Here is a 24,371-nt window from a genome sequence, read left to right as displayed (position 1 = left end):
GAACATACACTTTCCATATTTACAAAATTACTAACACTACTTTTTCCACAGAGTTATAGTAAAGCATGAAATCTGAAACTTTCACTGGACATAGTTAAGGAATGTCTTCCTAATAATGAAAGATGATTCAACAGAGACAATATCATTTGCAAACTGTGCATTCAGCTGATGTGACAGCAAAATACTTTTCTGTAAATAAATACTGTACTTTCAAATAGACGTATTACACATCTCACATAGCCACTGATGTCCATAATTTCCCTGCTTACGCCTGGTGTCCGGTATTCAAACAGCAGAAACATTTCTGTAGTCACACACTGAGCCACACTAAAGATGTCACCTGGTTAAACCAACTCAGCACAAAAAAACCTTCTCCATTGCCAGTCGTGTGGCCACACAAAAGAGGGACAACTGCACTGTAATTTCACATCTCACATTCTACAGTTCTGATCTGCCAAATAATTAAGGACACGCTAGACTCGATGATGTTCAGTGGGATTAATACACCTATCTTTGAAGAGGACACGCTAGACTCGATGATGTTCAATGGGATTAATACACCTATCTTTGCAAAGGATCAGAAGCTAGAAGCAATTGAAACAATTGTCTTGGGAAAAATCATGATCAGAAATTGTAATGTTTTGTCTTCTGAATTCTGCATCAGGACAAACAAAAGCACATCCCTGCAGAAAAGAAGCATGGATTTTCTATTTATTTATTTATTAATTCACTGTACACATTACACATCCAGTGAACATCAAGGGAAAATAAAAGTAAAATTCCCTGAACAACCTGGGAGGCTGAGAAACACAGGTCCAGGAGGCACATCTGCTCGCTCCAGCTCAGAGAATAAAAGCCAGGGAAATACCTCAAGCTTCTGAGAACTCCAAGGTGTTCTGTGCTTTATTTATTTTTCTGGAGTTTTCCTTATTTGTATAAATTGTTACATATTCATGGAGTTAGAAACATACAAACAAACATGGCCTTTGTAGTTCAGTAATAAATGAATCTGGGGAGCAGGAGACATGAGTTCATATCCCTGCTTTAATTTATAATAATTCACAGACAACTCCAAAAGACGAGATTTAAGAAAGTACTTTGCAGCATTCAATAACCTTCACTTTCAAGGCACTCACTGCAAAGATGGAAGATCTGAATTTAGACTTTACTCCGAACCCCTGTCATTTCAGGCAAATGCCAAAACCCCCAAATAACGTCTAAACACCTATACTGAATAATGCCATATTCTGTGGTGAGATTTAAACTGCAGTATTTGTTCAAAGATTATAAAACTACTTCTGCTCTGCTACCTGACGGAGCCTCAGTGAAATTCAATGAGTGATTCCTGAAAATTCCTAAGCAAAATGCCACTTAGACTCCTAGGTCACTTAAGACAACGTTTTCCAAACAGCTACATTTTACTGAGACACAGCTAAGTAAAAGAAAAATAAGCTTTAATTTGAAATTTTAAAGAGACAAAACCAATTTAAAATGTCTCCAGGAAACCTGTTTTAACCTTTCCTGGCCCAATGGCAGCTGCTTCTTTTCACCACAGAGTTACCAAGGTAAAGGGCCTGACTGGAATTTCAGACTAGTGATATTTAATGACAGGCAGGGGAAATAATTCTCCGCTTGTCATAACATACCTATATCAATTATGTCTGCAGTAGCTGTTTCAAGGTAGAGGGAGATTCAGTATAAAGTACCCATCGCGAGTCCCAGACCCCACAGTAGATGAGAAATCTCACTTGATATTCTTGAACTCATCCTGTGTGCTCATTAGTCAAAATATCCTTTCAACCCCTTAGGCAGGGGACTCTCCAAATGATGCTGGACAAGCACGGCTTTGATCCAAATCATAATCCCACAACTTGTGATTCCCCTGACCACTCACTGGTATAGCATTCCCAAGAATTTGGGACTGCTGAAGGCAACCTTGTGTAGAATCTCTGACCCAGAGAGACATCCACCCCACATACTTTGCCAGGATTTAGGGTTCTCACCTCACCTCACCTCTGCAGGCACAGCAGGGAGAGAAGCAAACACAAGTACAGCAAGTAGAAGGAGAAAATGAATCTTAAAATCATCATACCCAAGGCAACCACTACGCCTACAGGCATCATTTCTTCTCCTTTGCTACCCTAGGTCATGACCCTCATCCAAAAGAGGAAGGAAAGAGACTGTCCTTTCATCATTAATTTCACTATGCCATTCAGGAAAACAACACTGACAACAGCACAAAACCACAGTTTAAGTTGCCACTGGTATTTCAGCCAATGCAAATCATGACCATCAATTGCCTAATATTTCTCATTACCTCTTCAGTCACTCTAACAAATTCCACTGCACCTATCCCTCTTCCACCACAGCTGATGAATACTGTTCTAATTTCAGAAACAAAAACAACCAACTATGTCACCTGAAGCAGCACAGTGATAAGAAAAAGCCTGTGTATAGACTGTTGCATCATTAAAATTGGATTAAAAAAAAACCCAACACAACACAGAAAACAATCTATCATGCATAACTTCAAAGTTACTTGTTTTTGCAAATGCACCTGGGAAGAAACACCTAAGATCATGTAAGTAAGATTTTTAAAAGAAACTAATAAATCTATTCATTTATTTATAACTTACAAGGGACAAAATATTTCTGATGCAGAAGTCAAATCAATGCAGGAACACTATAGCTCAATGAACTGTACGCTTTGCATCACACACCAGTCTGGTACACGCCAACAAAGAACCGGCATTAACAAGATGAACCAAGGTTAGCAAGCAGCACTTGGGAGATTCTAATTTTCAACAAAGTTGGGAACAAAGCCAGGTGCAGCACCGAGGTGTCTCCATGGTGAGGTAAGAGCAGGGAAGGACGCCTCCTGCACACCGAGTCTCACAGGAACTCAAGGTTACCACTTACTGCAGGTGTTTTCCTAGGCAAGGTCCCGGGATTTTTAGCGTGTCTCCTCAGCAGTACTGAATACTGTGAGCATATTAAAAACTATTTACTGCCTTTTCTGTTGGCTACTTCAACAGAATACCAAGACACCCTAAGCTCCAAGAATTTATCCTGAGCATGCAACAGCATGAACGCAGCACAGACAGAAGAGCCTAAAACCTCAGAGGAAGAATGAAGTTCACAAATTCGCTGCACAGATTCAGCAGGGCTGGTCTGAGAATGAACAATTAACTTCCACAAGTACTACAGGCAATTACACACCTTCCCTTGCGAGATTAAGACACACTTTTCTGACCCAAAATGTATACAAAACACTGCAGAAAGTTATTTCTTTTTCCTTTCATCCTCTCCCCAAGGCACACGTGTTAGGTGTGCTTTGTCATTGCCCTGAACGCCGTGCCGGACGACATGCCACCGCTCTGGCGGGAGGGCTGCAGAAGAATGCACAGACAAAGGGGAGGGAAGACACAATGCCAACTGGCATTCATCTGAGAAATACTTCAAAAGCAAATAATCCAACAGTTTTTCCGTTCAGTGAAATAGTTTCCCTAAGTAACTCGTTTTCAGCGCCCGGGTGTGATTAAATCTCTACTCTCCCACCCCCTCCAACATAATTCTTACACGTAAATCTTGGCATTTATATTATTACTTTTACAAATTAATCTTTATGGAGTGTACCGTGATGCTCTCAGGAGGCTCGTACGTTCCTGTGAGTCTTGTGAGAGCTCTGCCAAGAGGTTTTAACTCCTAAACAGATCCAAGAGAAAGTAACAAAATAAAAAGAAGTAGCTTTCTCCAGACTGACGGGTCAACCATCTCTCCTCAATAAGAAAAAACGATGGTTTAAATACACAATCAGGGCGATAAACAGGTTTCAAATTTAGAGGAACTATCCCATCAAGTGCTATAGTAGCAATTTCTGTACTAATGATTACTGACCGGTTTCACTGAATAGGAGGCCAGTAATCTCACATTAACTTATCAGAGTGGTACAGACCAGACAAGTTACAGATCAAAGGCCATACAAAAAGCAGCTCTATGAAGTATCAGTCTAAAGAGCAACACAAGCATTGCAGACAAAGTACGCCAGAAACTGCCTACCTATGTCCATTAATTTAAAGTGTCAGAAATGTTACAATGCTGAAAGCAGAGTGCTAAGTGCAGACCTACGTAGGAAATTCTAAGATTTGCCAAAAGACTTGATAGACAACTTGTCTTCTAATCCTGCTACTTAAAAATCTCATCAAGCTTAAGTGACCAAATAATAACAAAGGTATGTCTTAAAGCCAAAGCACAATGGAATTAAGCCAACAGTGACAGTTCATTTCAGCATTTCAAGATATGAATATATACAAGAGCTATATAGGTTCACATCCTAAATAAAGTTTTAAATTATTTACAATGTTATACTCAATATACAAATTAACCTGTTTCCCCTGTTTTTACCACATCTTGACTTTCAGCTCTGTTTGTCAGAACATGTATTTCTGCTCAAAAGGCACTGAACTGCTGCAACTCCAATCACCTTACTTTCTAAGAAAAAAATCTGTTAGTGAAAAATAATCCGTTAGTGAAATTGCTTTAGTCTTTGCCTGAAGTATGATTAAGAAGTACAAGTGAAGACATGGCCTCACCAATGAGAGGAACAAAGATATCATTGCAGTCAGCAAGGCTGGGATATCAGAAGATTTTAAAAATACGTGATAAGGATCTTAGTGTCTGGCCTTTCATAGTCCAGACCTATTTACCGTCTAAAAACTTTTTATGCAGCAAACCAAAATGCTACATCTATTTCAAGTCCACAGATAACTATTATAGCTAATGAAGACATCAGCTAAAATAACAAATATGATTGCAAATAATCCTTAAAATAATAACACCGAGTTATCAAATTCCGTATAGTTGATTGCATAATCCATATTCCTACTAATTTAAATGATCTTGTACATCATGAAATTCTTACAGAATCACTCTGATTTTATGCTTTTGATGATATATACCTTTTCTAAGCATATCATGTGCAGAAAATCCAGTAACTACAGTCATCACATGTTAGGTTCTTAGGAAAAACAAATTTCTACATTTAAGAACCAGATCTAGCGTGGGAATCAGGCACAGGTGTAGGTGTTTAACTCCAGAAAGAACTCGCAAATTGAAACTGAAAGTAGCGCATGGAACACTCCTGAAATCTTAGGATGGAGAGTGAATAATGCACGGTGTTGCTTCATCAGCTCGCTGAGGAATTCTTCCAGTCTTTTAAAACAATTGTTTGTATTTGCTTACTAAATACGCACCTTGATCATTTGCAGCATGACATACCAGAACAAGCATTTGGCTTAAAAGAATGAAGCTCAACGTGTCAGTGAAAATGCTGTTTTCTAGGCACATTCTTTTTCACAATAAGAAACACACAATTACTAGATGATACACAAATGTACTTTGCACACACTGAACACGTAGAACAAATCTTATGCACTGCAACACAGAGAAAATAAGTATTTCAGAAATACATAAGAATTTGAAGAACTAGGTAATTAAAAATACCAGAAGAAATAATCCCTAAATACAGGGCAAATAAAATTAAAAAGCACAGTAGCCATCACCTGTATTTTAATGCTTGTGTACTTTTCCCTCTGTGCATTAAGAAAGAAAAGCATCTTGGAAAAAAAAGATCTTGTATAATGCACACCCACACAGAGGGTCACAAGAGCTATGAAAGAGATACTTAACACAGGTTCCTGAGTAGATGACAAACCATTAAACTTTCACCTCTAGGTAGTTATGATGATCTGATGTCTTTTATGATATCTCCCCTTTTTTTAATTAAAATCTACAACGTGTTTAACAAGCAATTCTTCCATCAATCTTTGATGTGTTTTACTTATAAAGCAATGACAGTTTTCAGTTCAGTCTCCTTAAAGTTCCAGAGAAACCATTTTCCACTCACTTGCTTTGAAAGCCATTAAAACAACTTGATGAAGAACAGCAGCAGGGGGCTAATAGAAGCCAAGGCTTAGTAACAATCTTTAGATTTTTCTCCTAAGACTTTCTCACAGACGCTCCTCACAAAGATCCTCAGAGCTTTTCATCCTCTCCTTTCTCCCCATCCCCCTAAAAATCAGTTCAAAGTGACAGATGCCACTAACTCTGGGTTTTGCTGTTTTCTTAATTTCACTTCTCGGTTTTGGTAGACTTAATGGACATCTGATTCCCAGAGTGATGGTCATCTCCTCATCACCTTCTTGTTGGGAGAAAATAATACACAGAAAGATTCAAGAAGTAACTGGGAAACATCTTCTAACCTGTCATCTATTTTAAAGAGAGTACTGGTACAGAGAAATGTACCTGTTGCTTAGAAGTCATATACAATGAGCATTCAATTAATTGAATTAAGTAGTGATTAATTGATTAGTGATTTATATACAGTTCTATGTTTTACTGCAGTATTTCTGAAACCTTCATAATGACAGTGACCAAGCCAACTGCAAATAATCTTCAACCACTCTTCAAAAATGGGAACTGCCTGTAACAAATAGTGAGTTCTCCAGCTACAGTTTCTTGAAGATGTAGACATCAAAGTTTCATGGAAAACAGAACTATTAGGAGAGTACTTATGCTGATCAGAATCAGTCACGCATACCTTTTTATTTACGTTTTGCTATGCTCACCACCATTTTATTTCTTTATTATTATGGCCACTTGAAGTACAATCTTGGTTGATCACTCATTTTGGGGAACTTCTGGAACTTCAGAGTTCTATGGATTCTTTAATTGTTGTATTCAGGTGATGTCGCTGTGGTCACAATACCACACATGGCATTTCTGCAACATGAACAGCTACTTCCATGAAGCTGGGCTATGGGACACAGATATTCATCCCAGGTTCCAGTTAGAATACCTTGTTCTTTCGAAAACTAGAGCCACAGTATAGTACACATGATTAGGAGCAAAGAGGGACTAAAGGAGGCCAGATACACGTCTCCTCATCTCGAGGAGAGGGGCAGCACATGTGAGAGATCTGAGGTCAGGCAAGACAGATGGCGGGCATTCCCATTACCGCTAAGTCACCTCTTGTCCTTACACCATTGAGCTTTATGTTTTCCAGTTGGTGACTCTCACAGTATGTGTTTCTGCTTTATTTTAGCAAGCTCATATTTGTAAAGCAAACTGGAAGAATACATTGTGGAATAAACTTCTAGATGACTGAGAACAAATCATATCGATACCTTCTCAGAGCAATGTCAACAATCGTACTTTCTGCAAATCCTCCTGCTGAAGTAATAACTCTCAAAATGTTAATGAGAGATTTTTTAATGAAATTTTCTTTAAAAATTAAAAAAAAAAAAAACACCCACAGAAGAAATTCTAAGTCAGTGAACTGACATACAGTCATATCAGTAACCACAAAAAAAGCTTCTGTTGTCTTTCTGAGAGAATTATATAATAAATATTGGAAAAGAATCCATCACTAATATAAACTAAAATAAGTCTGAGAAGTACAGAAACAATATGCTAAGGAACAGAAACAGTTACGTATAATTTTCTACTAGCACACCATCACTTTACAGAATTGAAAAAAAGTAAGGCTGGAAGGACCTCACAAGATCAGTCAGTACAGCTCTCTTTTAATGGTGGCAGGATCAAACATATGTTATATGAGTGCTATATAATACATGCCAGATACAGAACATGCATCTCAGCACTATCCAGTCAGAGCCTCCATTCAGGCTGTTCCATGATTCAAACTATTCTACCATTTGTGCAATTTGGGGTTTAAAATAAATACTTGTGATAGTATATATGTAATAACACTGTAAGATTGTTATGCTAGAAGTACAAGACCTAGAGTTCATCATGAATGCTACTGCAGAATAACCATTTAATTAAACTTACCATTATCAATACTTCTTTCTGCATTAGTTTTCAAGTATTAATGCTTACTTCTCCAGGAGGGTAAACTTTTTTTCTATTTTCAGAGAAAGAACGTCTCTCACCTTTAGGAGTTTAGCCTCATTTCCCTATAATGTATTCATCACCGCTCAGCACATCTGTCCCAGCAAATCCCATTTCCTGTTCTATTCATGAGGCTCAGCAACCTGGAGCTTTAGTGATTGCCGCCACACTTTTCCCATGGCCTTCTCACCTCTCACCCCCCCACGCACCCCACTCCCATTGTTTATCATCTGTTCTCCCCTGCTGCAAACTGCTGTCAGATGTTCACTTAGCCCTAATCTTACTCGCTGCCTTTGATATTCTTTCTAATCCAACAACCTGTCAACTGGGGCATCAGCCCATGTCCAGACCAGCTGCTCTGTCACAGGCCCTGAGATTCCCTCTCAGCTCCAAGAGGTATTTAAAGGATTTTGACACAGCAACCGCGACGTGAAACAAATAATTAATGCTGTTTTGATCAGTGGTCGGGGCTTTAGTGTGACATGAGCTGACCACTAAGAAAAACTGAGCTTTACTTTGTTTAAACTTCAATAAACTTTAGTGTTACTGCATGAACAAGATTTTGATCAATGTCTGAAGGACGGTACCAAAAAGCTGAGTTCTTTAACTTGCTTTAGTTAAAAATTATGAAGAATAACTAATCTGAATGCAAGCCAGAGGGGCAGTTAACTTTCTATGTCTGCTATGTAAAGCAGACATAATGTTTTTTATGCAACATCAACTTGTACAGAGTTTTCAAAGCACAGGAGCTGACCTTTTAAAAGTTACAGCTGAAAATACAAGTGTATTTTAAATATGGCAGCAGTTGAGGTAAAAATGTTATTTAAAACACACTTGCATTTTCAGGAATATAAGTATGGTTTCATCCCATATAGACCATCAAAGCCAGACATTTTGAAGAATATTCCCATTTACAGAAAATGTCTAATTTGCATAATATTCAGATTTGCTATAAACACTTAAAATGTTACAGCGTTCATCTGCTTTAAAACATACCAAATACACATAATGTCATAGCTGAAATTATGATTCAGAAGACAGACTTTTTGTACAGGGAAAAAGTTTCTGCTATTTAAGCAAACATATGTATTTTGATCCAAACTGAAAAACAAATAAAGCATTTAGTTGTTGAAGAACATGAATACTACTTTATTTCTCAGATCTAACTGCAATTACTACAAAAGAGACAGTACCAAACAAGTCAAAAAAGCCTATTTTATATCCCATAGTAGTCTTATTTCACACCAAAAAAATATAATAAAATCTTAGTGATGGATTTTATAACATGGTTCATCCACTTAGAACTAAACCACTTTCGTTCCTAGGGCTTGTCTATACCAGGACATAAAGAAAATGAATCTGAAGTAAGTACCTTGTTGAACTTGAATTCTGCTAGTTAAACTCCATTAAACCCCTGTGTGGATGCAGTCATTCAGTTTAGTTTACTGCTCCCTTAGGGCACGCGCTGGAAAGTTAACATGGATTAAGGTAGGGTTTGAATTCAAAGTGCAATCGTTCTTTGAAAATGGTTTAACGTAAACAGAACCAGACTCTTTGTTGTAGAATGAGACATGGAGTTAATCAGGAAAGTCCTGTGTAGACAAGCCCTTGCAGATGAGGCTACCGGAGTGGGATTGTCGAAGCCGATGGTTTTCAACCTCTCCATCTGCAGACCTGGAAACATCTTCCAGTGAAGCTGCAGACCTTGGTAGCACATTAAAATCTGCTGATAATTGATGTGCATTCTTAGTTGGCTCACCTGGATGACCTACCAGCAGACCAATGGCCCTCAATGAGCGACATATCAGAACTCGAAAAACACTGGTTTAAGCTAAAGACAACTTACAGACCTCCTCCTAACAGTGAGTCTTAACTCCGTAGCTATTGCACAGTAACTGAAGCAGTCTACCTATTGATGACATTAAATGAGATTTTAATATTAATTTATGCAAGTGTAGACACATTTCAGCCCCATGCAAGGATGCTACAAAAGATGTTTGACAGAGCATTATTCTTTCCAATAAGTGACATTTGCTGTCATAAATTTGTTAAATCCCAATATGACTGACCTAAACATGTGAAGTTTTGTCACTGCCAACTACTTTTCATGTATTTACTTCAAAGAACACTACATTCACTTATCAAAGCATGCTGGATAAAGAAGTTAAGACTAATACAAGATCATATTCACTGAAACAAGAACGAGTACTAGTGTTCATTTCAACTACTTCTCCTATTAACTAATTCTTCTCATTTCCCCCTTTGGTAATTCAAAAACGTCTCATACAAAAATAACTTGTATACATTTCCAGAGTTGACTTCAAGGTACATGGCAGAGCCAGAAGCAGATACACCTAGATGCACTATTTCTTTTCTTAAACCTGTGCTCTAATTGCAAAGAACACTGTTTCACTCAAAGGAAATTTTATTTCCCCAGTATTTAAATCCCTAATGCTATCATCACAAAAACTTCATGTTTCTTTTCTTTCACCCATATGAAAGAATTATACTGCAGTTCAACCATAATTCCCAGTTAACACAGCAGCAGTCAGATCAAAAAGCTGTCTCCTCCAGGATCCTACCTCTGACAGAAGCCAAAATGCCTAAGGAAGAATATACTGCTAAAATACTTTCAGCCTCCTGCAATTTGCAGCTCAGGGACTTCCTGAGCTAGAAGCGATATGTTTGCATTTAAGATTAATGTTATATACTGACATAACAGACTTGACAAGCTGAAGGATATGAGACAAATTTTGGAGTGAAAATGGCATCTCCTTTTATTGCACTACTGCTTTGACAAAATGAACTGCAAATAAATGTATTACTCGGTAGCATATTTCTTACTACTGGAGCCTTTTGAAGATTCAACAGAAGATTTACTTGTTTAAACAGGTAACTTAAAAATCTGTTTACTCCCTCAACAACATGATTTTTAACTGTCAAAAGAGACAAGAATGTTTTATGTTTATAAAAAAGCAGACGGAAGTTCCAGATAATATTTCAGGCAGCTGGGCATATTCATGTTGCCATTACCATATAAAAAAATAAATCAGATTATAAAATCAGACTGTTAATATGATTGTAACACTGCACCGCTTCGCTTTTTTCATCGTCAAAGTTTTCATTATATTAATGCTAAAGGCCTCACTTCTCTCTGCATGTATACATAGAATCAGGGTTTTAATCTTCATGGCATCTCCAAGACAGTTAAATTGCAAAGGCACAGAAACAGAGTGGTTGCTTACGGTCACAAAAGCAAGCAGCAGCAAATAGTAGAAATAAGAAAGTGTTTGTTCACTAAAGAATTGTGCACTACTTCTGAGGTACATTCTCTACCCATTATAAAGTTCATGATGTGTTAAAATCTACGGTAGTCTTGAAAAATACTTTAGAATCACTGTAAAACTCAAAGAGATTATAAATTAATTCCCTTAACACTGAGTGAAAACATCATGCATTAAAATGAAATTGAAGCAAGCATTTTTCACATTTAACTTCAAAATTAATGATTCCAAACATTAAATGAATGGGGAAATGTGATGCTCAGGCACTGGACTACTCTGAAGCGCAGAAGGAACATGAAGCTCACGTAAGGACAAATACTTCCAGTTTACCACTACCGACTGTATGGTTCATGGAGTTTTTGAGGTTTATTCCACATCATTGAAACAGATGCCCATTCACCATTCCATAGATTTGAAATACAAACTCACATACATACTGGGAAAATTACTGACAGTTGATGTTAGCATAGGAGCAAACTTCTGAAAGTTCTTAGGCAGAACGCACATATATGTTTATACAATGCAAGGAAACAGTGGCAAGAGCTCCCTTGCCAGAGCAACCTTCAAAAACAAAGCTACAGGAGTCCGGGCTAGATCCACAAAGGCTTTGAAATGTGAGCTCTGGGCAACTGTTTCTGTAACAGCTCAAGATATTATTCCCCCAACTAGATGCTTCCCCCAGCTGATGCTTTGCCTCCTGTTGAAGGATACTTTTCCCAGCACAGAAGTCACAAAAAAAAAGAAAAATGCAAAGGTACTTAGTTCTGTGCAAAGCTCAGTAATTTATATTAAAGCACTGATGGAGGTCAGTTTGAACTGGAACATCAGAGGTAAGAGCTGGAGCAAAACTACTCTGCTTTACACTGATTCTCAGAGGCTAATAACCCCTAGCACGGGGACAAACAGTTGCATGCAGTAACTTCTGAAATTACTATGGCAAGATTCACTAGAGCTCTGTCTGTCAAAACCCTGTGTCAGGGTCCAAATCCAACATGCAGAACCACTGAAATCCCTGCTCAGGTGCTGATGAAGATGACTATGCTGAAACCAGATTCCCATTTGGATACTTAATGCTGCCCCAAATCCCAACTGTTACTACTCAGAGTCTACTTCATAACTTAAGCAGAGTTCTTAAACTTGGTATGTGGTCCGTCTGAAATATAGGCCAGTGCCAGGCTAACACACAAAAAACAGAGCTGGAGATTTACACACAAATGTGCTCTCAGCAGTGAGCACACTCTCCTGTGATGTGGGAAGCAACATTAATTGAAGCAAGATCTTGCAGACTGACTCTACCACATCCCAGGGAAATGCCCGAGCCCTTGGGCATTGAGTTAATCTCTCATTAGCCATCTCTCCGGTCTCTCGAATAAATTATTTATGAAAAGCAGAAGAACTTCAATAGGAAAAAGTGAAAAGAGATTTACCATGGAGTTCTGGTAAAGAAGCCATTCTTCGGGAGGTGATATATGGCGTTTTTGGTTTTGCTTTATTTGTTTGTTTTAAAGCTACTTTAGACAACAAACAAATTTGCACTTTGAGGACAAGTACACATTAAAACTAGCCAGATGCTATCCTATATGTGAAATAAATGAATTATCTTCTTTTAGTACCAAGCAGAACAAAAATATGTAAACAGGGTTCCTACTGACAAAATGAAGAGGATATTCATCAGGCTACATGAGGTACTTTGTCCATCCCTCACCCTCAGGCCACCCCACTTAAAATAACGCAGCTTACTTGACTGAGGGCCCCATCTTGAGGAAAGGGTTGACAGCTGAAGATCCCAAGTAGAAAGTGAGAAATATTTTGAGGAGCTGTTAGATGTCTATTTTGAAGAACATGTTTTTAAACTGTAACTTACCCCTCCCTGTTGGCCCTAACCAAATCTGCCTACAGTTTGCTGAATTCCATTACTTCTTTACTGCACTTCCATTTCTACCTTTGCACCACACAAAGACAGAACAAATCATTTTAAAAAGTGGTTGGTACAGTGATTTGTTCGGAGAGCCAGGCTACTCCCCACAGCTTGGATGCCCAACACCAAGCTGCATGTCGCCTCAATTCTCATGGTTCAAAACCTAGAATTCTTTCAGAAGGGTGTACGCCTACTTTTATGCTCTATAGGAAACATTCAGAGCTCTTAACTTTCATTTAAAACATGAGTGGGTGTAGGAAGAGGAAGATGAAACACCTCATATGGAAAGATCTCATGACCCCCCCCATTAAAAGCACAGATCCACCGTGGGCATAAATTGCTGTAACTTCAGGAACTCCTATGACTAAAGACAACCCTCACTACTAATCAGCTCAATAGCCAGAAACCTACATTTTTCTCATGGTCTTTCGGAAGAATATTTCTATATGTAAGCAAATATAACAGGTTCAATCCAAAGGATGACTCAAGCTCTTAGAGCACAGGGAAACTTAGGACTCAAGCACAAAGCTAGAAAGACATTGCTGGAGTTTTCTCTAACATGACAGTAGCCGCTTAAATTGATGCCAGTATCTAGAACTCTGTTCCTGCGTGCGCCCACAACTCCCTGTCTGAACATCCAGATACCCACGGAAGATACTCAGCTGGTCAAAACATTAATCCAATCTTTGGGCCTACGATTTTGCAAGTGTTAAGCGCCTCTGATGAACAGGTAGGAGACAATCTGAGTCTTTGGCTCCACTTTTGATCGGGTGTACCCACAATCTTCTTCGCCTGCGTAGCCTGTGTGGGCTCTCAACAGTATTTACTCAGCATTACTGAATGGATGGATCCCTTTCTGATGTCTTGCAGATTTCTGGTGGTCTGGAAAACCGCAAGAACAACAGTGGTTTACAACTCAGTGGGGTGCGGGTTGAATGGATAAAATCAGACTAGCAGGGTAAACCGTGATACAAATCACCTACCTCTAAACTTATGTTTAACTGTTGAAGACTTGAATGTTTTAGCTATAGTGATGGGATCAAGATTTCATCCACATAAGTAGCATAATTTTTAGATGAAATGTCTTAGAATCAATGCTGTAATGTGCACGTTCATGATGAAATGTCTAGGAATCAATGCTGTAACATAAGCGTTCATGAATGCTTAGAAATAATCTTAAAACCACATGTTGTGTGTAAAATTTCTTTCAATTTCCTATTTGTACAGGAAAGTACTAGCTGAAAAAACAAAACAAAACAAACCAAACTAATCAAATAAAAGCTCTCATTCTATATACATCCTTGGACAGAGGATTTATGTTGAAGTATCAATGTCTGGTTTAGGAACGTATCTGTTTGAAAATAGATTTCGAAATTTCAGTCTTCAATGCCCAAATCTCCTCCACTCATATAAACACAAAAATATGTCTCAATGAATCTTCTTCAGTCTGCAATAAATCATAGGGGACGTTATCACATCACAAAAAGTACCCGTAAGATCATCCCAAGCCTTCCAATTACAGCATGATGCCGCATATTGCATAAAGTATCCAAACTAGTTTCTGTTTTCACAGTGCAGCAAATGCCATTATTTAAATTTTCCTCATTTAGATTATTCTGTTTCTCAGAAAGACTTTTTTATTAGATTTGGATTAACTTCTGCAAGCACGTGCAACGAATTTGTGGAACAGGGAAACTAGTTTTACTCCAGATACAGCTCCAATTACAAATGGAGAAGAAAAAAAGTTTCTATTCTTTTTCCATCTAGGGAATAAAATTAAAAAAAAAAAAAAAATGGCCAAGGGGAAAACCTACTCAGCATAAAATGGTTAAGATCAAGGGCTAGATTTCGGAAATAATTTTCAGTTTTCGATGAGTGGTGGAATTTTCAGGAGTTCTTAAGCAGATCAAGCACCAAACTCCCTTAGATTTTAGACAGTTAACTGTTTAGGTATTTAATGAGGTTTTCAGCAGGCCGAAATGTCTTTGAAACAAGTAGTCAAATGACTAAGAATATTTAGTATTTCCTCTGGTTAGTAAGTCTGCTTTTAAATGCAAAAGGTGTAGACAGTCGTGCGCTCGTTCAGCTCTCAGTAGGCTGGCCCCAAGCCAGCTCTTGTGCACATTCATTTTAAGACAGTGCTGTGGCCAAGGGAAACAATCTCTGCCCTCAACCAGTCCCCAAACACTCATCCCTAACCACCACATTACCACCTCCTCTCTGCCAGCACAAGCATTTGAATGGAATCAGAGACCTTGTTTGGGTTAAAACCAGCTTAATTTTTTGGGCAGATTAGGTTTGACCTGGACCACATCCCTGATTCCAGCTACTGTTGCTGCACAAACACTCGTGCATGGAGGGGAAGTAGCAAGACGTGCAGAAAGGGCAAGTCGTCCTCTTTTGGTGGCAATGCTGGTCTCTGTGAAATCACAGCATGTGACCAAACACATCCTTATTGCTTCTTTACCATACTCATGCCATTTAAGGCACTTTTATTCAATTAAATGTAATTTTGTAATACTGTTTTGTACATTTTAATTAAATGCCATTTTTCATGTAAATAGAGCATGACTCAGAAATGAAAATGAAATTAAGAAGTAGGATTTGTCGCTTATAAACTATGCCAGCAAAAACTCAGAACATGAAGGAACATTCTTCAAGTTTTCTTTTATCTAAAAAGAAATAATTCAGTGTGAAGCTTTCAGCTGTTCGCGAATCAAGATGTTTACTTATCCCAACCAACGAGAAAATAGATTTCTTTAGAAAAATCATGTACAAAATGTATTAAAAAAGGTAAAAAAAAAAAAGAAGATCAGTTCATCTGCTTTGATGCAAGCTATTTAAACCCTTACTTTTATTTTTCTGCATCTTATCTCACTCTTGGACTTAAACACACCTCCTCCATATACATTCCCTCTTCTGCCTTTAAAACCGATGAGTTTCAAAGCAAAGCAAAGAAGGAATAAGAGTGAGAAGATGCGGTCTGCAGCCTGCATTTCTAGGGCTGTCCAAATTCTTCTGCATTTCCACTTCTACCCCTCTACCCAGGTAAGAGGGGTCCAAGCCTGACAGTGTTCAAGAGAGACTGGACAAGGCCCTCAGACACACGGTGTGAACTGTGGGGTGGTCATGTGCAGGGACAGGAGTTGATCTCAATCCTTGTGGGTCCCTTTCAACTCAGGATGTTCTATGATTTAACTTTTCACACTGTGCATTCACAGAATCACAGAACGTCAGGGATTGGAAGGGACCTCGAAAGATCATCCAGTCCAATCCCCCTGCTGGAGCAGGAACACCCAGATGAGGTTACACAGGAAGGTGTCCAGGCGGGTTTGAATGTCTGCAGAGAAGGAGACTCCACAACCTCCCTGGGCAGCCTGTTCCAGTGTTCTGTTACCCCTCATTGAGAAGTTGTTTCTTCTCATATTTAAGTGGAACCTCCTGTGTTCCAGTTTGCACCCATTACCCCTTGTCCCATCATTGGTTGTCACCAAGAAAAGCCTGGCTCCATCCTCGTGACACTCACACTTTATATATTTATAAACAATCCTGCCACTGTTGGAAGGACCAGTTCTCAGGGATCCTCTGAAAGGTGACTCACATTGATATGAATGCGATAAGGAAAGGGATTTCCTTCCCTGCTTCCCACCTGCACGGAGGCTGGCATGACTCAGCAATGGAACTAACAACCTGCCCGCCAGCAATGGGCTCTATCTGCTAATTATCAGCACCAAAGCAAGGCCCAAATCAAGAGGTGCCCTGCTCAAGGACGAACCAAAAAGAACAGGGTTAAGCCCCAAAGCGGGTGAGGCAGCAGGCACCCGGGGGCACGGAGCGCCCATGCAGGTGGCACACCCAGAGGCAGTGCCCTGCACAGGCACCGGTGTCTCGGACCACCCTTCCCCGCCGGGCAGGGGCAGCGCAGCCGCCCCAGGGGCGGTTCCGGGCCGTGCGGGGCGGGAGGGCGCCATGAGCCGCAGGCTCCTCCGGAGACACGGCCGCTGTCCCAAAATGGCGGAGGGGCAGGGGAGGCTGGCAGGACACCAGAGGAGCCCCCGGGCCAGCCGGCCCTTCTCCTTCGGCCTCCCGCCCCTCCGCGCCGCGACGAGCGGGGAGGGGCCCCGCCGGCCGGCCGCGGCGGAGGGACGGGCTAGCCCGGCCGTGAGGGAAGGGTCTGGGCGGCAGCAGAGGGGCGAGCCGCCGGCGGCCGGCGCCACTCACCTGCCGGTAGCAGAGGCGGAAAGGCCGCACGTAGAGGGAGGAGGTGCAGGGCTGGAGCACCAGCTCCTCGATGGCCTCCATCGCTGCCGGGGACAGCGCCGCCGAGAGCTGGAGGAGGAGGAAGGGGAGAGGCGCGCGCAGCCGCCGGTGACCGGGCCGAGGGCGGCGGCCAGGGCCGAGCTCAGCGGCCAGGACCGCGCTCAGCCGGGCAGGACCGAGCTCAGCGGCCAGGACCGCGCTCAGCGGCCAGGGCCGAGCTCAGCGGCCAGGGCCGAGCTCAGCGGCCAGGACCGAGCTCAGCCGGGCAGGACCGAGCTCAGCGGCCAGGGCCGAGCTCAGCGGCCAGGGCCGCGCTCAGCGGCCAGGGCCGAGCTCAGCCGGGCAGGACCGAGCTCAGCGGCCAGGGCCGAGCTCAGCCGGGCAGGACCGAGCTCAGCGGCCAGGACCGCGCTCAGCGGCCAGGGCCGAGCTCAGCGGCCAGGGCCGAGCTCAGCGGCCAGGGCCGAGCTCAGCCGGGCAGGGCCGAGCTCAGCGGCCAGGGCCGAGCTCAGCGGGCAGGACCCGGCCGGGCAGGGCCAGGCCCCCGGCGCGGTGCTCAGCCCCTGGCGGGCCGGCCGGCAGAGCCGTGACAGGCGCCCTCCTGCCCCCTTCCCTCTGAGAAGAGCCGAAATCCTGGGTTTCACTCCCAAAATGGGGATGCGCAGCAGCAGCACAGAGGGACCTTGTCACCTTTGCTCTGCAAAAACACCCAAGTGCTGAATTTTCATAGGATCATTTCAGTTGGAAGAAACCCTCAGGATCATCAAGTCCAACCATAACCTCACTCTAGCGCTAAACCGTGTCCCTAAGAACCTCATCTAAATGCCTTTTAAACTCATTCAGGGATGGTGACTCCACCACTGCCCTGGGCGGCCTGTTCCAATGCCTGACAACCCTTTCTGTGAATTTTGGTGCAGGTTGTCCTGATCCTCCATGTACATAAGGATTTGCAGGATTGCTGTTAAAAGCACGTTCTGTTCCGTGTGCCTGCAGGGTATTTTCATGTCAAAATGGGAGTTTTATGAGTCGTGCGGAAAATGCGGGTGCAAATAGAGGTTCACTGGTAACTTGCAACCCGTCATTCGGTGCTTCCCAAACTTTACGGGTCGCATCCAGTCATGGACACACACCCAGCCCATGACAGAAGAATAAGTGCAGCTTCATTATACTCACCTGGCTGTTTCCAAAGGCAAAGTTACAAAACAATTACTCTCTCCCCTTTTACTATTTTTTTTTTTTATAACCAAATCACTGTTCTTTTTAACGATTTCCTGATTTCCATAGGAGTTTGATCACCATTGTCCAACATTAGGTTAGATTTCCTTTGATGTTTTAATATTCCTGATAATGATTTTCTAGATTCATGAGCAGTGGAGCTCACAATTTGTCATGGTTGTTATCTCTGGTTTGTGTTCACTTTCTGTGCAGATGTTCCGGTGTACAGATATTTTAGTTGCTATGTAAATCAAATTATTTTGTCAATATATCGACCACACAGAATAATCTGAACTTTCTTGCATCTGTTTGGTTTTTTTTGCTTCTAATCTACTTCCACTACATTACTCAGAAAGTTTTTTTATCATGCTATGTGGTAACAAAAATCTTAGCAATGTAGCTAAAAAGAACAGATTCAGCAATTACAAAACTTCATAAGAAGTAAATGAGGCAGCACTTACATTGCAGAACGCTTACTAGCAGTTCTAATAATGCAAGTGGCAAAAAAAGGAGACTGAAAAGTGTGTTTTTAAAGAATATATTTGCAAAGCTTTCGTAATGAATAGGCAACTAAGTAGCTTTGAAAATATTTGTGTAACTCTGTTTGCGTAATTGGGTATGTCACTATATCTCTGTTTTCTTTCAGAATGATGTCAAGGGACTTTAGTCTATATTTTTCTATTAAATTATTTCAGTCTTGCAAGTCCAATTTAAGTATAAACGCAGTTTCCATGCACAGCACGTTTACAGAATCTGTGTTTGCTTATATAAAAAGTTACTGGCTACCCAGGTCAGTTCAGCCAGTTAGATTGCCCTCTTCAATAAACATTCTGACACCACTTTTAGGTTTTGAGCGTGTGTGTGTTTTGGGGAACGTGCCATAGCGTGTGATGGATTGCTTATTTCATTCTTGGTCTTAGTGGGGAAGCTTTTGGGGTTGTGATGTGTCACAGACCTGGTCTCGCTGATGTACCTGGGACAGTTCAGCACAGTGTTGCAGAAAAACACATTTCAGGGTGCTGTAGTGTTGCAACTGAAAGTTGTAGACTACTTCATGAGAAAATATTGTGGGAATACACTAGGTCACCTAAGGATTTAACAGGCTGGGACTGAGGAGCTGCTTTAGTGTTACCATTTTATAGGTGAAATCTGAGTTGAGAAAAATAAACAGGAAAAATGTGCCCTGCATACTGAGGCTACTGTTGAGCAGCTGGACCTGAGTTTCATTATGATTCGTTGTTAAGGCCTGGATGCTCTGCGCAGCAAGTGGCTTTACCTTTGCAACTCCAGGAACTCTCCTGGGAAGGAAATGCCACACAGCTCCTGCTTATTCCAATGGACAATAATGTAGTGACTAACTTCACAGAATCACAGAATGTCAGTGATTGGAAGGGACTTTGAAAGATCATCTAGTCCAGTCCCCCTGCTGGAGCAGGAACACCCAGATGAGGTTACACAGTAAGGCGTCCAGGTGGGTTTTGAATGTCTCCACAGGAGACTCCACAACCTCCCTGGGCAGCCTGTTCCAGTGTCTGTCACCATCATTGTGAAAAAGTTTCTTCTCATATTTAAGTGGAACCTCTTGTGTTCCAGTTTGCACCCATTACCCCTTGTCCTATCATTGGTTGTCACCGAGAAGAGCCTGGCTCCGTCTTCCTGACACTCACCCTATATATATTTATAAACATGAATGAGGTCACCCCTCAGTCTCCTCCAAGCTAAAGAGCCCCAGCTCCCTCAGCCTTTGCTCATAAGGGAGATGCTCCACTCCCTTCATCATCTCCGTTGCTCTGTGCTGGACTCTCTCCAGCAGTTCCCTGTTCTTGAACTGAGGGGCCCAGATCTGGACACAATATTCCAGGTGTGGTCTCACCAGGGCAGAGTAGAGGGGAAGGAGAACCTCTCTTGACCTACTAACTTTTGGATGGGTGAGATGCACTCCTCCTTTCCTCTTCCCTTGTATGGCTTTTGTAGCTGGTCTGTGCTGACTGATGCAGTGACTCTGACCTGGCACTAAATGCACTGGCTTCATGGCAAGAAGTGTGAGTCAGGTTCTCTAGGCAAGCGGCAATGTCGTGCCACAATGGGCCAGCCCCAATAGGCTTCCCTCTGTGCTGCCAGTTATTTCGCTTCCACTGCTGTAACCACCCCACAGGGCATTTGCCACCATGAATGAATCTGTGTAGAGATGAACTGCTGGCCACTTTTCTCTTTCTGCAGCAACTGTTCGTAAAGCCTGATGGGGTTCCAGCCAGTCCTGATGTCGTACATGCTGACGCAGCCCAGCGAGTAGGACACAATCGAGACTTTCCCTCCTTTCTCCTCAAACTCTGGATTCTGGGAGCAGAAGAGTGTGTATAGACATTTCATCTCCTGCTGCAGCCCTTTCACCATTTCATCTCTGTAAAGAGGACTTGTATAATACATTATATCCATCACGCTGCTGTTCAGCATATTCCTTAAACCTTGTACTTTATCTGGAGTAATGGAGTCCACAGTGTCTCTATCAAGGGAAAGTTTTGATCTCCATTCAACTGGGAGAAATGCAATGTGCGTTTCAAGATTGGAAAAATGCTTTTCTTCTACTCTTCTTGCAGTATCTCGCATCATAGCTGTATTTTTGATGATCCTTCCTTGGTCCATTTTCTGGCCAATACCATGCACAACAAACACAATGTGACTAATTTGTGGTGGCTTGTCTTCTAACATAGCTTCTTCTACATAGCCTCTATGTAGCCTTGTCCCACTATTTGAAGCTTTGGAAAACCCCAACTTTTGTGTAACAGTTCTTGCAATTTCAGATGTTGTTGCATCACTGTAAAGATAAACTTCATCCACACTGTGCCAGTCCACATGGTTGTGACTCAGCTTTAGACTATGAATAGCCTCCTTCCCATCAACAGGTTTTGATACTTCCATATCAAAGCTCTCTTGCAGCTGCTGGCCTTTGAAGCGACGTGGGGGACTACGGTGGGTCCGTGGATTCCCTGACGGAGGGTATGGGAACAGAGATTAGCCTTGAAGATATTAAGGTCTACCCATGGCGGAGGTGGGAGCTGGTGTGGTACCAGCAGCTGCAGGGCAGGCACCTGCAGGTCCTGGGTGCGACTTCGCAGTAAACAGGAACTGGATTCAGGGATGCGGGGTCTGGAACCAGGCCTTGGATCGCAGAGGCAACAGGCAGGGTCCTCTTCAGATGTCGGCCATGGTCGAAGAGAGCGAGACCCTCGTGATTTCCCACTTTTATAGGGTTGTCACGGAGGCACCCCAAAGTTAGTTTAGGTGGACAACAGGGTTCAAAACTAACTTTTATTCGGTAAAGAAAGTGCAGCAGATTAACTGGTGGAAAATGGGGTTTTAGCTCTCCATAGTGACTTAAATACAGGTTCACGTATCAGTCAAGGTAATTATTGATGTGTAGCAACTAATAACACTGGAGATCCACAGTGTGGCTCACCAAAAACAATGCCAGAGCCGTCCCTGAGATCAGGAAAAGTATACACTTGCCTGAATCTGGCAAGGAGTTATTAAAGAAAATACACATGCTTATCTTGAAGCACGGAGTAAGCACTTGCGATCCTGTGAGGAATTATTTCAGAAAATACACGTGCTTATAGTGAAGCATGGAGTAAGCAGTCGCAATCCTGCGAGGAATTAAAGAAAATACATGTGCTTATATAGAAGCACGGAGTAAGCACTTACCTACACGTGGAGATGAGGCAAGTGGCGTCCCTGTCCCGGGAGGGCTCTTGGTGGCAGCGTCTGGCTCATGCTCCAAGAGGTCCACGCAACAGGCGGAGCCTCGACAAGAATCCCATTTTATGTAGCCTGATCAGATCTGACTGTAGGCATTCCAGAAGCTTCTCTGCACCCCTACTCTGGCTTAACAACCCTGTCTAGTGGGCTCTGGGGTCAAACAAAAGAAGCTGTTAACCTCAAGCAGGAGAAGGAGGGGGAGATGTGTCGGCACCTTCCATATCGAAGGAAGGGACGGGGAGAAAGGGGGGTTCCATCTGCCACAAGGGTGTATGACGTGGATGGGATGGAATACTTGGTCAGTTTTAGTCACCTGTTCTGTCTACCCCTCCTTGCAAATACACCCCTCTCACTTACAGGACTTCTATCAGAATCCTTGGTTGCTATAGTAATAAATCTAAACATGGGCTTCTTCTGCGTTACATTGGTCATCTTACCAGCTTCGGATCGCAGTGTCTCAAAAAACATGCAGCTAAATTCAGAAAAGTACAGTTACTTAGAAGGTACTTAGAGGAACTTAGCTGAAAGTAAAATTCACTAAAAGAGAACTGGTCTTGTTTTTACCAAAACCAGCACACCGCAGGGTAAGGCTCTTTGTTTAACAGGCTTCTCTTTCCTTCAAAGCAGTGTTTGCTCTGTCTTACTTTGTGAGTAACTTTTATTACGAGCAAAATATCCAACCAATTTTTTTGTTGTTGTTGTTTTAAAGAAATCCCCTTGAGCTTGAAGTTTCCGTCGGCAACGGTCCTTCCCTTCCCCTTGAACCCAGGCAGACACACGCTCCTTGGGCATGCACTCGGCAGAGGCTCAGGTTCCATCCTCATTAGCGGTTTGTTTTATTGCTGTTTGCTTTGGGACACGATGGAGGCCGTTTCCCGCGCGAGCCTGGCACTGCTGCCCATCTCCTGCCCACGGGAGCCAGCGCAGCTGCTGGGCTGTGGGTGTGTGGGGAGCGGGGACAGCCCTCCGCCACCCGCCCCGGCCCATCTGTTCAGGCAGCAGCCCCACTGTTTACCGTGGGTGGACACCCAGGAATGTCCCTTGCCGTACTTCCCTCTTCCTGCTGGGGCTTAGCAAAGTGCCCGAGCTGCAGGGTTTGTTCATGCACAGTTAGGCAGCACATTCTCCACAGCGATCTTTGTGCGTGCCAGCCTGTGCTTTTAAATTCAGTCAGTCCTTACCAGGCTCACTTTGCTCTGTGACATGCCATTGCTCATGGGCAAAAATCATCCAGACCTGAGCCTTCCTTATCTCCAGAGGGGTCCTGAATATATTGCAGAGTATCATTGCTTTCTTATTTGAGTATTGCCGTTACTAAGATACTGTGAATACAAAAGCCTCAGCATCTAGAGGCATGCTGACTTGCAATTCCCAGCTTTCATTTTTAAGAAATGATTTCTAACCCTCATGGTTACAAGAAAAAAAAAAAAAAAACAAACAGGAAATGTAAATGATGGCAAACCTAAGATTTGTGAGCTGTGAAGCCCAGGTCCTGTGCCAAGGCGATGCTACATATTTGGTAGAGAGGCTTTGATGCTGGGATGACAGCCAACCTGAATGCCCAGCTCCAGACAGAAGGCCGCTGAAGCCAATGGGCACCAGCTGACCCAGGATCTACCTGTGTCCCTGGTTCAGCCCCATCCGGCAGCAGACAGCTGGGACACCAGCAGAGCAGTTTCCTTCTGCCTGGAAATTGCTCCCAGAACTTTCCTCCTAAGCTCCCAAGCCCACTTGCAGTTTTTGTTAAGGCCACATAAGGGTACCACGAAGGTTGGACACCTTTGCTGTATAGGCGAAAGATGGATGAAAATGTCCAACACCCAGTATATTTTGTAATCTCATGATGGGAATTCTTAGGGTTTTCAGCATGAAAGCTTGTTCTCTTCATGTGGGCCATCCTTGCATTGCCACAGAGACATTAGTTTTGAGTGCCTTTCTGGGGATCAGATGCAGGTTCTTTCCGTAGTGAAGTGGCTGTTGTGAAGTTTGCCTTCTAAAGTTTACCCCTTAGGCTCCTGCGGAAAAGC

At 42.3% G+C, this 24,371-nt stretch overlaps 1 protein-coding gene across 1 annotated transcript in view; it reads right to left on the bottom strand.

Annotated features, from left to right (window-relative positions):
- NUDT14 (nudix hydrolase 14) overlaps nucleotides 1-17,719 on the bottom strand; it is a 59,755-nt gene extending 42,036 nt beyond the window's left edge. The window contains exon 1 of the mRNA XM_082058323.1: nucleotides 17,335-17,719. Coding sequence (XP_081914449.1) covers nucleotides 17,335-17,415 — 81 coding nt within the window. The 5' untranslated portion in view covers nucleotides 17,416-17,719. The remainder of the gene's footprint in view (nucleotides 1-17,334) is intronic.
- Nucleotides 17,720-24,371: the final 6,652 nt, after the last annotated feature.

This window comes from Streptopelia decaocto (assembly GCF_964273445.1).
Source record: "Streptopelia decaocto genome assembly, chromosome: 7".
Classification (NCBI taxonomy): domain Eukaryota; kingdom Metazoa; phylum Chordata; class Aves; order Columbiformes; family Columbidae; genus Streptopelia; species Streptopelia decaocto.
The sequence above is the reverse complement of the archived record's forward strand: the minus strand, read 5'-3'. Positions and strand labels throughout refer to the sequence as shown.